This window comes from Protopterus annectens, chromosome 11.part0, assembly GCF_019279795.1.
Source record: "Protopterus annectens isolate FY-2018-M chromosome 11.part0, PAN1.0, whole genome shotgun sequence".
Taxonomy (NCBI): Eukaryota; Metazoa; Chordata; order Ceratodontiformes; family Protopteridae; genus Protopterus; species Protopterus annectens.
In genome coordinates this window covers 302,025,205-302,042,397 of record NC_056745.1, presented here as the reverse complement: position 1 = coordinate 302,042,397, position 17,193 = coordinate 302,025,205, and the positions used below count along the sequence as shown (strand labels likewise).

The 17,193-nt window shown below is 40.7% G+C and overlaps 1 protein-coding gene across 1 annotated transcript in view; it reads left to right on the top strand.

Annotated features, from left to right (window-relative positions):
- The window catches only part of PYROXD1 (pyridine nucleotide-disulphide oxidoreductase domain 1), a 940,027-nt gene that overhangs the window by 103,788 nt on the left and 819,046 nt on the right, over positions 1–17,193 (top strand). Inside the window, exon 2 of the mRNA XM_044087812.1 lies at positions 9,076–9,156. Within this exon, the coding sequence (XP_043943747.1) occupies positions 9,076–9,156 (81 nt within the window). The remainder of the gene's footprint in view (positions 1–9,075; positions 9,157–17,193) is intronic.

Sequence of the window (17,193 nt, the reverse complement as noted above, 5' to 3'; positions counted from 1 at the left end):
CTGGTGAGACACTGGTGTGTAATATATTATGTGTACTATGTCCTGCAGTGGATGTATTATGTGAATCATGCTTTTGTTTGTGTTTGGGAGGTCTCTGATGTTTAGGTTAGCTTCTGGTAAGGACCTCCGCATAGGTAGGTTTATGTGTTGTTGCTTTGGTAGGTGCAAGAGGTGATGTGTGCATGCTGACAGCCTGCTTAGTATCAGATGAACTGACTGATGAGTGAGAGAGCCTGGATTCTACGTTCTTGATAATAATGCATGTCTCATAATAAATTTAAGTGGATTAGAAAAAGTGGGTTGTCATTGTACATGAGGCAATTTCTACATTGCCTCAGGATGCCAATGTCAACCAGGCTGGCTGGAGAAGCTGTGGTAAATTGTCCATACGTAATGCTAGGTAAGTTGATGTGGTCAGAGGACAGAAAGGACCAGGTAAAGTAGAGGACAGAGGACAGAAAGGACCAGGTAAAGTAGAGGACAGGAGAAGTGGACACAAAATACAAAGGGCTAGTGGTTAAGATCTGTGCTGTTTACTCAGGAGCTTCAGTGAATGTATCACCTGTCAGTGAGGGGCAATCACGAGAACTCACCAGTAGAGCATCAACAGAATACTCAGGGAAAATATGCAGGCAGAAATGTTTGAATATATAACTGCCAACCAACTATGCCCACCACTGCTCAGCAATGCGCAAACAAGCACATACCTGTGCAAATGTGGTGCTTATGTAGTGAACAAGAGCAAACTCATTTAAACAAATTAACCAATAAAAGAGCTCAAAACTGAGCACTGTTCCAGCAACCTGCAAATCAGATGAGTTATAACTGCACACTCCTGCCACTAGGGTGCAGGGGAATCCTCTCCCAACAAAAGATGACCTGGTTGAATGCTCAAGTTATACATACAGAACTAGATTTAGCAGGCCTTCATCTAGTCTATGCTGCAGCAAGCAAGTGCAACAATTTCAGAAAAAAAATGTTCATATAAGCAGTGATATGGTAAAAATGCATTTCAAAAGTGAAATATACAGTGAAAAATTCTACTTAAGTTTTGCCGGGGTCAGCAGATAGCTTGGAGTAATCAGATTAATACAGCAGAGCAGATCAGTTCTCTGCCCTGGTAAATACATATACGTACGTGTGTGTGTGTGTGTGTGTGTGTGTGTGTGTGTGTGTGTGTGTGTGTGTGTATATATGTGTATATATATATATATATATATATATATATATATATAAAACATTTTAGATTATATGTATACACAGACGCACACAAATATGTTTATATACATACACACAAATATATATATAAAATGTGTATGCACACACACACACACACACATATATATATATATATATATATATATATATATATATATATATATATATACACACAAAAATAAATGCAGCCTTGAGCATTCCTTTTCTGTGTTCTTGTTTAGTTAAAATAATTAAAAATTATTTCTTGCGTACTACCTTGTCTCTTAAAAACTATATCTTTCAGTAAATCCAAGACTATCCCTAGCCCCCCACCCCCCCAAGTCCTTCACTTTCCATTTACTTTTCCTTCTAAAAGGCTTTTTCCCTGAACTCTAGCTTCTACCATCACTTCCCTGATTGGTAACGCTTGTAAACAAAATGCTACTCCTTATATCTCTCTGATATTCTAGTACTGACATCCTAGCGTACTTAACATAGTATCACTTGCCCTACCACACTGCACTACCACAACCCCAACCTCCAGTCCTGTACATTACCTAGACAATTATAATAACTATTCTAATATATCTTGTAGCCTATTTAGTCTCTCCGCTAGTCTCTGTCTTAAATACAGAATACTTTACTCTGATCACCCCTTCCTCAAAACAAGACATATGCATATACCCACACTTAAGAATTATTCCATATTTTTGCTTTGGAACTTGAATATTTAATTGTATGGGGACATTCAGTCAAGCCCTGGCCCTACTAATTTAAACCCAAATCGCAAAGCAGTTTCTGTAGGCACCATAACAGCCCTGATAACTCTCCTTCAGTAAGCCATCCCTCCTCTGATGCAGCCTTTACTTCTTATACAAAAACATTTTTCACCCAGTCTAATTCTCATTCACAGACATACCATTCTCCCAGTCTGTCAAGCACAAGTCTAGCCGAAAAACTAAATCTGGTAAAATTGAGTCTTCATAGTATTTGTGTTTGCATGAGTAGATATTGCCCTATTCCCCAGATATCCTAGCCATCACTGAACCATACCTTAAATCCAGTATGAAGAATACAGAAATACTACCTCCAGGCTATAACATTGAGGACTGACCGACCCCATGAAAAAGGAGGTGGAGTCGCCCTGCTGTACCCCATCTCCTATAACCTCTCATTCTATTCCAACTTCATCCCCAAATTTCACTGCCAAAATATTCATAGCACTTCTAAAAAAAAAAAAAAAACCCCACTGTATTATTGTACTTAACATCCCCCCTGGAAACAAAATACCCATACTCAAAGAATTTCTTTCCTGGGTATCTAGTACTATTACTTAAGAAAAATCATTCTGGTTAATGCCAATATTGACTGGCAAAATGTAACCTCTGGCAGTCCCTCATCCTGCATAAATGTATTCATTCTGACTCAAATAATCACAACATCTACTAGATAGAACAAATGCAATAAAGGCACAATTCTTGATCGGATTTTAGTTTCAGGTCAGTAAATATTCTGTCAGTGGAACCTATCCTAACTCCCTAAGTGACCATCTCTTTGTATATAAACACAGACTTAACACTCAAAACTCTGTTACCCATCAACTTAAACCAACCAGGGATCTCACAAAATTTAACAATGGCTTATTCAGCAATACCCTAAGGTCCTTCAAATGGCCTCTACTAAGAACTCTTCCATTAGATAATTCACTTACAATTTTTAATTAATTTTTTTAAACACCCTAAATAACCTTGCCTGCTACATATAAAAAAAAGTAAAAGTAAAACACTCCCTGTGGTATTCAGCCTTATCAAAAATAGTATGCGTATCAGAGACAAGACTTGGAGGGAGTGGTTATATCAAAAAGTGAAACAAAATAGAACTTTCAGCCATACAGTGAACTTTGTAATCAAGCTAAAAAACAAATATACAAAGATAGGAAACAATAATATGACCAACTGCAACTTAATCATAAAAATTATCCAAAATAATTCTAGTCCTCTATTCACACACTATGCAATCCTGGGTCTAAAAAAATGAGTATCCTTCTTAAACCTGCTCCCCTCTCAAAATAGCAGCTACATTTAATAAATACTTTATGGAGAGCATTACTGCCTTCACCAACAGCACATCACCCTCCCCTGCACAGACTCCTAACGTATTACCAATTACCCCCTCCACTACCACATTAATCCCTGAAAAATATGAATCCGAGCAGTAGTTGGCCATAAATGTAACAACTTTACCTTGAAACCTGTAACAGTATCTGCTGTAAAAAACTGTGACTTAAACCTTGCTCTACAGCTGCCGACAGCGAACACCTGAATACCTCAAGATGACAGCAGAAGCCATATCTTGCCCTGTAGTTATCCTAATTAGTAGATGCATACAATAATCTTGTGTCCCAGATATTTGGAAAGGATAATATATCATCCCACTTCACAAGGGAGAAAACTTTATAGAAGCCATTAACTTTTGTCCCATTCCAATTCTCTCCCCTCTCTTAAAAATCCTAGAAAAATATATCCACGCTCAACTTCTTCATCTCCTCTCAGAACAACTCTTAACCAGTAGTCAGCATGGATTCCATCCTGGCCACTGCACTGTTATCTTTTTTAGAAAATATAAACAAGAAAAGGGACGCTGGCAGACTTGTCTCTTACATATTTCTGGATCTGTCCAAAGCCTTTGATGCCAACTGACATAGCAAACTAATACAAAAACTGCCCCATCTCAACCTATCCCCTCCTTCACTTCAGTGGTTGAAAAGCTACCTATCTGACAGCAAACTGTTAGATGGTAACATATTTTCTCTCGTTGCCTCCCCGCTACCACTGGTATACTCCCAAGGCTCAATACAGGGTCCACTGTAGCATTTTCATTAATCACCTCTATACCTCTTCTGGGCAAGAATCACTTTATACAGCATGCTAATGATTGGACCCTAGTATAATTATCTGACACTGGTGCATCTTCTTGAAATCACACAAGAAGCCTTCACCTCTGTTGAAAACTAATTTGACAGTACCCAATTATTACTCAACCCCCAAACAAAACAACTCTTATTCCTTCCCAAAGTGCACTTGAAGGACAGTACAGCTTCATAATCTTCTCACTTAACAATACAGAGAAAGAAATTGTATTCCATACAAAACTGCTTGGTATAACAATTGAGGACAACCTCAGATTTGATCTCCACGTGCATTCTTCTTCTTCTTCTTTCGGCTTTTTCCTGGTTAGGGGTCGCCACAGCGGATCACCTGTCCGCTCATGATTGGCAGTGGAGTTTTACAGTGCCAAGTTGCCAGCCCGACGCCCAACCTTCCACAGAAGGCACACACACAAACGCACTCACACCTAGGGCCAATTTAGAGTGTCCAATCCACCTACAGCATGTCTTTGGGATGTGGGAGGAAACCGGAACACCTGGAGAAAACCCATACGACCACAGGGAGGACATGCAGACTCCGCACAGAAGGCACCCCAGCCGAGGATCGAACCAGAGAACCTCTTGCTGTGAGGCGACAACGCTAACCACTGCACCACCCTGGCTGCCCTTTGATCTCCACGTGCATAATAATATTAAAAAAAATACTCCCCAAAAACTTGGAGTGCTTTATAGACATAACTGCTAAAACCACACAAGCAACCACCTGTCTCCTTCCTTCCCTCTTATATGATTCCCCTAGCTTTACCAACTTGCAGCTATCTGTTAAAACTAAACTTGAAATATGCTACAACAAAGTTGCTAAATTTGCTGCCAGCAAAAAAAAAAAATACTGTAAACATTACTGCAAGGCCCTTAAAAGTTTGAAGTGACTTGAACTTCCTCACTACCTGAACTTTGTACAACTGGCAACTGCCCGCAGAATAATTTATAAACCCCTTGCCTGTCCCTGCACTAAGCTCTATTCTTCCTATCACCCAGACTCCTTTGTTCTAATGATGCAGTAAACTCTCAGTTAACCGGCACCCATGGGGATTGGTAGATGCCGGATAACTGCAGTTTCTGGTTGCTTGAGAGTTGCCTGGCTAATACTATACGCTACACTGTTTGTTTGGTTTGACTTGTTCTTGGGTTGGGGGAGAGGGAATTTATTCCTGTCTTCCTTTTTCAAACTCTATTACTCTAAAAACATAAGGTATGTTTCTGCGGGGGAGGGAGACAAAGTGCAACATATGAAAATTGTACTGTATTTCTTCGACTTTTTCCTAGTTGCTTGAGAGTTCTGGTTGCTTGACTTCCGGTTAACTGAGAGTTTACTGTCAACAACTGCCCACCATCTGTAAACCATAAAAAGCAATTGGAAATCGCCTTTACTGCTACTCTGTTGCCAAAAAATGGAATTCTGTTCCACAGGCTATTACAACCGTAATTTACCATCCTTCCTTCAAGCATCTTCTGGAAGACCACCTGTCAAACTGAACATCAGTCCCTTCTACTTTTCTTCACCACTTTCTGTAAAGGTTCTGTTCTCATCTATGCTTCTCATCTTTACCTGGCTATCCTGACCTCTCTACCACTTTACATAACCTCTTCCTATCTTCTCCTTACCATTTATACTAATCTATTCTAATCCCCCCTTTATAGTTGCAATTAAACACATGACTTACTTGTTACTAGTGTGAATTGCCAAAAGGATGTTCTCCAGATGTGTATTTAGTGTTTTACTTATTCTCAATATTCTCTTAGAAATATATTTGTTGTATCTCTGTGCATTACAATGTCTTTCGGCTTTTCCCGGTTAGGGGTTGCCACAGCGGAACTCCGGTCCACTAATGATTGGCAGTGGATTTTTACGGTGCCGAGGTGCCAGTCCAATGCCCAGCCTTCAAAGAAGACACACCCATTCACGCACGCACCTACCTGCATGTCTTTAAACATCACTCGACTGCAGGGAAGACATGCAGACTCCACACAGAAGGCGCTCCAGCCAAGAATTGAACGGGAGAACCTCTTGGTGTGAGGCGACAATGCTAACTGCTGCACTACTGTGGCCTATATGCATTACATTATTGTTGATTATTTTTGAAATGTATACTTTTCAACTGTTTTTTATATAATATCTTTGAAAAAAATGTATTTTTTCTCTTAAATGGAGCTTTTCTCCCTGGCCCTCAGCTGAAAATGTGCTGTTGTGACCCAGTCAGACTTTCTTGTTAAACAAATGTCAATAAATAGATAAATAAGAAGGATAAAGGAAAATGATTATTTTGAGAACACTCTGCACACATTTTTCAGTTTATTTCTCAGCTGGAGTGCTTTCTTTGTGTCATTGGGCTACAATTACTAAGATATCCTGGCATGTTAATTGTCAGTTCTGAATTATCAGAGAGAGAGAGAGAGAGAGAAATCATTGTAATCTAAGAGATTTTAATTAACAATTCTTACTTATTTTGACAGATGTGCAAACTTATTTTTGTATTCTTTAGTGTCTACAGTGGGAAGATTATTTTATTTTTTTTTTGCATTAATATTGGAGAAATATGTTTGCCGTAAGTATTTTGTGTTTATAATTTGCCACGCTATCTGTATTTGGATCTGTACAATAAAGCACAATTCAAAATAGGTACGACCTCTTGTTCTTGAATTTGCGTGCAAGATTTACTGAGGCACAGATGTGTTTGTGCTTTACATTTTTGATGCCCATACCTCAGCATTGAGTTAAACTGCATGTGAATTATGTATTGTTCCTGTAAAAGAAACATTTAAAAATAAAATCAGTTCTTTATTTTGGCGTAGTCCGACATATTCCTTGTGTGGGAGTCGTGAGACTGACTCAGGTGAATTGAGTTCAAAGGCCTTGCGTGATTGCATCGCACTGTGGGTTATGCTACAAAAGCCCATGAAAAGTGCTGGATGCATCATTTTTACAGAGGATTTAGTCATTTATAGGTTCTTTCAGTATGTTTTTAGTAAAATTTTTCAGCCTAGTAGTGGTATCTAATATTTGCTCTATTAAGGCTCACTTCAGTTTGAGGTGAGCTCCACCTACATGTTAGCCATTTTGTTAATCAAGTTTTTCTTCCCTTCTGTCTTTTGACCTTGACTCCCTTGTTGCATTGCCAGGTAACCATTAGTTTATCCAGTTGTTCACATTGTAAGAGGAGAATGGAATAGCAAGAGTCAGTGTTTTAAGAAATGCCGTACTCCTGATTCCATTCTGACCAAGAGCCCGTCTTGCAGCACGTTAAATCAAACCTCATATACATTGTACGTCTGGTTGCTGAGCATGCTGCTTTCAGCTGTCACTTGTCATCACCTGGCCTCTGCCAGGGGACTACAAGATGCCTACAGAATCTTTAACCATTCCTTTGAATGAGGGAGGATCTACTCTTTCCCATTGCTGGCCATCTGTACAGAAGCAGGGCCACTTCAGTACAAGCAGATGCCCTGTGCATTTGTCATTAAAGCATTTTACTTTTTGTTTGCTTGCATAGGGTTATTTCAGTTGCAAACCACTTTTTTGCACTAGTCTGCAGAAAATAAGCTGACTACTTGAGAATTTGTATATTTGCTTTTATGTGCTCCTTTTCTAAACATAGTTTATTATTCTAGTCACTTGTTGACTTGTTCGGTTTTGTGTTTTTTTTTTTTGCCTTTAGTCAGCATGACTATCTAGGCACCCTAGCGCATTGCCTGTACCCCCATCTTCCCAACATTGATAGTGGCATGTGTGGCTGTTATCATAGGTTGCCAATTTGTTTAGATGTACTTCTGATTCTGTAACCCCTCATAAGGCTAGACTTCATTATGCAGTGGCCACTAACATAGTCTTTCCCTCTTGTCACCACTACCTCATATGGTTCATTGATTACCTGTGATAGCTGCAGTGGGATGCTTGACCAGCTGGTCTCCAGCACTACACGTGCTCCTGATAGATTTCGTCACACCTCACTCTTGAGGTTGGCAAGGTGGTACAGTTCATTCACTATCACCTCTGCTTATCTGTCTTTTACTGGTCATTGGCCCATTATTTGAACCCATGTTGCTGGAATATCAAGAATTTCTCCATGGTTTACCCATTGGTTCCCTCTGTTGCAAAGCCAACCCATTCCAGTCTATTAATTTGCTGTGTAGGTACACTTTGTGTACATCTCATATACCTTATACCACAGCAGCTTAGCTAAATGTTTACATCAGGTATAGGTTGTAAACTTTTTTCATTGTATGCTAGGTGTGTTTATACCATTATCCACATATAGGCACTAGACATCAGTTCTGATGCATTTCTTGAATTCTGTATGGCTGTACTTGATGTTCCACTAATAATTTGAAGTATATGGATATTTGTACCAAAAGATTCCTATTCTTAGCTACATCAGCATTCCTTATGACTGTTGTGCTTTGTCATAGTTTCAAAGGCTTGGGTGCATGAATACAGTAATTTGCAAGGAAGAGCATCTGTTAGAATATTAACAATGCATTTAGGTTTTCCACAGCACTTTCAATTATTGACATTCCCCTCGTCCATTGTGTTGGCAGCACCATAATTTGAAGGCCTGGGTGCTTGAATGCAGGGTTTTGCAAGGGAGAGCATTTGTTTGAATGTTAGCCATGTGTTTGTTTTCCAGAGAGCTTTCACTCTTCTTTTCTGATAATCCGTTTTTAGAGCTCATTATTGCTCTCATTATCAACCAACTAGGAAGTTTGACTTCTTGATGTACTCTGAGTACTGACAGGCATGAATTCCTTTTTGACTATTGTAAGTTGGATATCATTTTGAAAATATTTAGATACAGCTAGATTATTAACAGTGTAAAAATTGGCTCCTTTACAATTTTGTTTCAAATGCTGATAACATGAGTATATACAAAGTTTGACTTTTGAGCTGTTCTAAATGAATTCTGTTTATAATCTCTCATTCTTAATTTTTACAGCTTGCTTTTGATTTTCCCTCTGAAGATATTATTTTGTTGACAGCATCTTCTGTGATCAAAGCTGTAACAAATTTAAAACCGGTAAGACTTTGTTATTGAAGAGGTGGTATGACATTGTTGAGAAATTATAAAGATATGTTTTCTTTTTTAATGTTTGCCTTTGCTTTTTTGGGGGGAGGGGCTTCTGGCCATCTGGTTGATATTCCAACAGGTAAAAATAAGCTTGACCACTATGGCTGGCACGTATAAAACTTTAATACACAAACAATAAAAACCAAGAAGTAAAAGGTAAGCACTTTCATGGCTGGAGGCCCCTTCTTCAGACCATAATACTCCTCCATACAAACTGTAACACTGTTAAAAGTACAAGTTAACCAATCAGGTCACATGGCCATTCAGGAAGTGATGGGGCAAAACCATTCATAAACAGTTCTAAGAAATTATAAAATCAATGCCTTAAGCCACGTGCATGTAACACTGGTTTGATAGAAACATTATTCAAACCAGGAGGCAAATCTGCTTTTAATAAAATAATCCACCTGAGTTCAGCACATTCAGTAATGTTTCTAATATCCTCTCCTCTAATGGTACGTTCAGTGCACTTTAAAACAGTGAATTTAAAACAGTGAGCAGAGCCAGAATCAAATACATGTTTAGCTAAAGCATTTTGTAAGTTTTTTGTTGTGAATGTCCCCAATATGTTTAAGTATTCTTTCTTTCAGCATCTGGTTTGTTTTTCTTACATAAAAACTACTGCATGCTTGATATTCGTATAATAAATCACATTCAAACTTCTGCAGTCAGCATAAAAATCAAGCTGGATTTGATAGCACAAATAGGGATATTCAATAGAGCTTTTAATCAAGAAATCTTTGCATGCATGACAAGAATGACATGAAAGTGTACCTGTATGATCAGACAAAAGAAAATTGTTACATTTGATATGTTTATAGCACAGTTCTCTTTTTAAAGATTTATCGTTGTGAAAAGAAAAACTTTTTGCGGGTCCTAGTGCCCTGTTTCATCTGTCATGAAAACTGGCCAGTTCTCTTTTATAATCTCACAAATCACTCCTACATTGCTTGAGTATGTAAGCACAACTTGAGGTATGACGGTTTGTATATCTGGCCTTTTAAGTGCTACTTCATTATATTCCTTAAAGTAAGGTTGTGCAGTAGTCTCCCGTAGGGAACATACTTTAGATACTGCTTCATCTACTTTCTGACAAGAGTAGCCTCTTGCCAAGAACCATTCCGACATCTGTTAGTGCTTTATCTGAACTGTTGTCCATATTATGAAGCCTCGATGTTCTGAGCAACTGACCCTTCAGCACATTCAAAGTGACGTGTCTAGGGTGCATGCTAGTTTTATGCAGAATGTTGTTCATTTTCAAAGACTTCTGAAAAATCTTAGTCTCTATTTTGCCACGTACGTCCTTGGATACAGTAACATCTAAAATATCAATTGATTCACTCGAAGTGATGAGTAAATCTTTTAAAAAGGTAGTTGTGGTATGTAAATAATCAACAAATGATGAAAGGATATCAGATGCACCCTTTCCATAGCAAAAAGATGTCATCCACAAAACGTCTGTAGTAGATGATGGTGTCCACAAATGGATTATTCGAATAAATAAATTCATATTCCAATTGGGCTAAGACCAAATTCACATAGAATTGGCACATGCTGTGCCCATTACCACCCCAACGCACTGTATATAAAAAGCATCTTCAAAGATGGAAACTTTATTTTCTAGGAGTAGTTCAAGAAGCATACTTATCAAGGTCACTTTGTAGAAAAGTCACTATTCCTGAATAAAAAGGTTCTAACAAATTCAATACAAACATCATTCGGAATGACACTAAAAAGTGAATTAATATCAAGGGTAATCACAAGTAGTTGCTCAGTATTCTCAAGTTCTTTTATAACAGGCATAAAAGTCACACACAAATTTTTTTGTATCTTATAGGTTCATAGGTTCATACTAGGCTATCTGCCCGAGGGCATTTACAAGCCTAGCCCATAGTTTTGTGGCTTACGCCACCCCTTTAGTATGGGGAACTATACCCATTATTTTGCTGTGCCTCTGTTGAGCAGTGACACTGAGGTAATCCCTGGGGTATATCTGCGATCTCCCATCCATTGGTCAAGATTTCTCTTGAACAAGGCCAGCGAGGTGCTCTGCCTCACATATACCGGGATTTTATTCCACAGCATAGGGAGTCTTTGGGTGATGAATCTATCCCTCCAGCACGTCCTATTAATAGCCGTGTCGAGGTTTAAGTCTCCTGCCCTTGTGGCTCTGACGGATCTAGATTTTTTGAGGTGAAGCATATTCATCAAATCTGGGTTTGACATGGCCTTGTATGTTAGGCAAAGGTCACCTCTGAGCAAGCGGTGGCGACTGAATAGAGCTGGAGTTCTTTCAGTCGGGCAGCATAGGACAGATGTTTGAGACCCTTTATCCTTTTGGTGAGGAACTTTTGTGGCCTCTCCAGCTGCTGCAAGTGTCGGGTCAGATACATTCGAATGGGGCATTGTACTCAATCATTGGTCTGATGAGTGATGAGTATAGGAGACTATGACCTCCCTTGATCTAGATGAGAATCCCTTCATGATAAGGTGGGCAATGTAGAAGGTCTTCCTAACTACTTTAGCTACATGGGTGTCGAATGACAGACTGCTATCAACCTGGGTCCCCAGGTCCCTGATAACTTCTTCTGTACTCAGTGGATTGCCACCTATTTGGTAGCTAGGGGTAACCTTGTTTTTCCCGAAGGGTATGACTATGCATTTTGGCATTTAACTTTAGGCCATGGCTCTGGCACCAGTTATCCGTTTCTGTGAGACCCTTCTGAAGGATATCTGTGTCAGATGTGTTTTCTACTATGGCCCAGTTTGCAGTCATCTGCAAACTTTGTCAGCCATAACCCTCCTGTGTTTGCTTGTACTTGGAAAAGTAGATGCCAAACAAGAGTGGGCCCAGGACTGAGCCCTGTGGTACACCACTTGTGACAGGCTTTGAGTCTGACATGGCGCCAGCAACTCTGACCCTGTGGGTTCTGTCACTCAGCCAGTTTGCAACCCATCTTGTGATGTATGGGTTAACATTTAAGCTGATGAGTTTTTCAATGATACCCGAGTGGGGTATTGTATCAAAGGCCTTCGCCAGATCGAGGTAGGCTGTATGGACTGCCTTTCCCTCATCAATGGCTTTGGTGACTGTTTGAAAAAGTCAACCAAGTTTAGAAGGCATGATCTGCCTTTGACAAAGCCAAACTGGGATGGATCCAAAGTCTGCAAATTCCCTATGTCTTTATTTATGAGGTCCATTATGATCCTCTCCATGGCTTTGCAGATAAGGCTTGTCAAGCTAATGGGCGGTAATTTCCAGGGTCGGTGGAGGCACTGCCTTTGTGAAGTGGGACCACAGTTGCAGTGCGCCACTCCTGGAGTGCGTATCCAGAGGTAAGACTATGATTAAACAGCTGTCCTAGCTGTGGGTTTAATTCCTCGTTGAGTTCATGGAGCACACAGCCGGGGACACCATCAGGTCCCATGGATGCTGTGTTTTTGCTTTGGAGAGAGCAGTTCTCACTTGGGTGTTGGAGATGTTTGGGGGCTGCAATCGCTTGGTATAGATATCTCTCCTTTTGGGGGAGGGAGAAGTTTGCACTGAACCTGTCAGCCAGTATGTTGGCAATGTCTGTAGGATCAGTAATCTTCACATCATTTTGAACTAGTTCTGAGCATATCTGGGAGTTTCCTTCCAGGTTTCTAACATAGCTAAAGAAGGCCTTATGATTGTCTTTTGAGTCTTTAGCTAGTTTTCTCTCAAAATTTGCTTTGGATGATTTTATGAGAGCTCTTAGTTTTTTACTTATAGTGATCAAGGGTGTCTTACCTTTTAAGGATTTTGCTCTATCTTGTAGTAGCTTCCTCCTTTTGTTGTAGAGTTTGTTTATGGCTGGGGTCCACCAGAGTGGACGCTTGCCTTTGGTACAAAGAGTCTTTGTTTTGCTTGGGATTGCCTTATCCATGCAGTCCTGCAGGTGCTGGTAGAAGGCATTTGTAAGTGATTCAGCGGCTTGAGTACTGTTTTCTGTCGGCTCGGGGGCCTTAAAGGAGACCACACTAGTCTTTAGAAGTGTGAAGTCGGCTTCGAGAAGTTCTTTACTGTGGTCTTTTTATTTCAGGTGGGGGTGGGATGAGGACCTCCAGCGAGATTAGTTGTGATCTGATCTCACCAGTGAGGGGTATACTTCGGTGTTGAACATTGTGCTCCCATGTTCGTGATGATGAGATCAAGTATGTTTTCTCCTCTTGTGGGGATGGTGACTAGTTGTTCCATGGCATTTGAGTTTATGAATTCCAGGAACTTTTGGGCTAGGGTGTTTGGGCTTGAGTAGTGTTCCCAGTCTATATTAGGGTAATTGAAGTCACCTAGTATGATGGTGTTTGGTGATACATTTATCCCCTCTAGTGTTTTCAAGAAGGCCATGTGAGGTTCCTGAGTTTGTGAGGGTGGCCTGTAACATGCTACAATTTGCAGAGCAGTCTTGCCTATGGTTAATTGCACCTGGATGGTCTCCAATGCATTGTGCGTTGCCACCAGTCTTGAGGTGTGGGTGTCTTTGATGAATATGGATACCCCCCCTCCTTTCTTGGTATTGTCCGGATTTTGGGGCGGAGCATGATAAGAGGTAAAACCTGATAGTGCTGGGGTGCTCTCAGGAGCCTTGAACCAGGTTTCTGTCACTGCACAGACATCGATGTTCTCCATACTGAGAAGGGCCTCGAGTGCGTGCATTTTGAGATTTAGACTTCTGGCATTGAGCAGCATTACCCTTAGTTTTTTTCCTTTTTTGTGTTCTAGGGTGGTAGGTTTAGAATTTGAGCCTTGCCTAAAAAGGCACTATGGGGTGGCAAGAGCCTTTGCCAATATCCGGAATCCCAGGGTGACAGGTGCAAGCCGTCCCTTGCGAGCAGCGTGGCTTGTCCAGCATGTCATCCCAGGCAGACAGACATTGGATCCCCTTTGAATGACACCAGAGTTTAAGCCAATTGTTAAAGCTGATCATCTTATCTCTGTATTGTGGCATCATTCTTGGTGAAGGTAGGATACTGCTCAAGGTCAGGGTCATACCTGCCTGGGCTACATAATCAGAGAGCTCCTCAATGTCTCTTTTCATGTAGTCCAAGGAGAGTGCGTCTCAGGTCGTTTACACCAGCGTGGACAATGACTGAGTCATATTTGTACCTGCTGTTGAGAGACCTGAGTGCTTGCGTTATGTGGCGGATTCTAGCGCCCGACAGGCAGCTTACTGTGACCTTCTCCTTACTCAGTCTGGTGGCGGGGCGTCAGTGTGTCTGACTATGGAGTCACCAATGACTAGTGTGTCTGGCATTGTGTTTGGCCTTAAGGGCTGTGACTGTTTGACACTCTGACTGTGAGGTCTATGTGTTGCAGGTGTTGTGTTCTGAGGTGGTGGTTGTTTGGGTGTCTGCTTTGGTGGCCTCTGCTGTTTTGGTAGATTTTTGATCAGAGCCGCCAAGTATGTCTTTGTGTGTTTATGTGTATGATTTGAGGTTGTGATGGTACTATGTGAGACTGGGTCTATAGTGTGTGTGGTAACCTTCTCCTCCTGACTGGTCTTGCCAGTCCTATGTTGAGCGAGCTCAGCCTCCAGTTTGGCCGTATAGTTGCATCTCTCGCATGTATTTGTGTTTTGTGGGAGGAGGAGAGGGTTGTCTGTGTACATGAGGCAATTGTAACATTGCCTCAATATTCCCAGGTTCACCAGCTGAGCAGGAGAGGACACTAGCAACTGATCCCTCGACATGCTAGAAGGACTAGACAAAAAAACTTTAAAAGAGATTCCGCGGGGCGTGAGTGACGGAGAAGTGGGGGTTGCCTTTTGGGGTGCTATCTATAAGAGTGCCGTATCAAGGTAATAAGTACTGTAGGAGCAAGTGCTAGGTTTAACAGATAGAGAAAAGTCTACTTGGAGTCAAGTAGAGATGATCTTTTTAGGTATTGGAGAAAGTGCTAGTAACAGGGATGCTTAAAGGTAAGATTGAAAAGAATGCACTCTGCAGTGTGCACTAGAGAAGTTAGATATGAAAGTAGGTAACTTGAGTTTTACCTGTTTTAAAAAGTTAAGGTTTAGTGGAGAGTTACTATTTTTAAAACAGCAAGATGGACTGAAAGGGGTGGTTACTTTTGTATTTTGGTACTATGAAATACTGTAGGATGGCCAATAAATTTAAATAATTGAAGGGGTGGGATTTCAAAAGTGATGGTTGTGTGATTACTCACATAAGCCAGTGAAAGTAGAGAGAAATGAGATATATGGTCAGATTAACATAAGAGGCGGGCAACTAGAAAGACAGTGGTATTTAACAAGACAACTTAAATGGGTGGGAGGGAGAGAAAAAATTCTGCCTGACTCAGAACAGAGAGAGCTGTGGTCTCTTTTGAAGTTTTAATATGCTGTTAAACAGAATGCAAGCAAAACACAAGGTAAAGAAAACAAACTACAGTATTCAAAATATAGAAAGGCAATACAGAAATACAAAAAATAACAGCAAACTAACCTTTCCTTCACAGCAAAGTGTAGCAGAGTCTGGATGAGCCTTTCTGGTTTAAGGACACTAAGTGCACCATCTACAATAGGATGCAAGGATTTTTCAACAAAAATCAACAATGCCTCTGTCACTCATCCTCTGCTAGAGACAATTGGTCACATGGGGGCAGTCATTCAAATTCTTGTGCACCTTGGGTAACCCGTATAAATCTGGGGTAACTGGATGCTCAGCTGAAAAGTAATTATATAAGTCTAGAGAAATCAGTCCAGTCATATGCAAATCAAAAACCTAGAAATCAACCTTATTAACTAGACCTTGAACCTGGTGTTTCAGAAGGGGCATATAGGTGTTTGCATCGTCTAACCTTACCAAAACCCTTTTAAGAGCCCACTCAACTAGGTCCATGGCAACTGAAGTGTTACTGTCTAGAACTTCTACGAATGGCATATGTGCGGCTGCAACTTAGACCAATCCACATATTTTTAGCATTCATTACAAACTGGATCTGGTTTCAAGGGGAAGAGCATGCTCGGGAATATCCTTCCTTAGAGTCCAACCAGGATTTCAGGTAGCTGGGAACTCTGTTCCATCAGTTGAGGATTGAATGAAGATTGACAACATCAGATAAAAAAGTTATGTTGTTACCATAATGTTCCATCTGTGTTGTCCATTTTCATTCTTCCTCAACTTCCTGCCCATCAACCCCTAACCCTTATCACAATATGCTTCTGGAAGAACAAGATATTGTATGGACACCACTGTCCTTAATGTTCAGCTCCAGATGTAGTTTCTGCTGTTTGGAGATACGTGTGTGTGTGTGTGTGTGTGTGTGTGTGTGTGTGTGTGTGTGTGTGTGTGTGTGTGTGTGTGTGTCTGTGTGCGTGTGTGTGTCTGTGTGCATTAGTATGTCCTATTTTAGGTAATCGGTAAACTAGATCTGGAGTATGTTAGGGGTTGGTGCATTATGGGTAAGGGAGGAGTTTGAGAGCTTGTTGATTACCACGAGCTTTAGTAATGGCTGAGTCAGATCCAAGGATGGGATCCAAACCCAACAGTTGAGGAAGAATGAAAGTGGACAACACAGATAAAACGTTATGATTAGTACATAACAGAAAATCTTTCAGGGTTTTGATCACCTGACCACTTATACTTGTGTCTCTATGATCGCACCCTAGGAATGACTATGTAGTGTAGGGTATCTTACAGCCAGGATTTTTATTTCTGTATGTTTTTTCATGTATGCTTGCCATTAGACTGCCCCCTGCTGGTCTTGATACTTGGTATTCCTCGCAGAAAAGCAAGAGCCAACTGTCCAGGCTGTTATCCAGTCAGCCGTGGAGGTGGTTTGCACTCCCATGTGACAACTTGACAATTTGTACTAAGGCCCTATCCTTGCCATGATGGCTGATGTAAGCACTTGTTTTACTGTGAGGCATCCTGCGCCTTTTCCCTGTGTGTGTGTGTGTGTGTGTGTGTGTGTGTGTGTGTGTGAGAGCTTTCACCTACTTGCTAAAGATGGCTACCATCCCC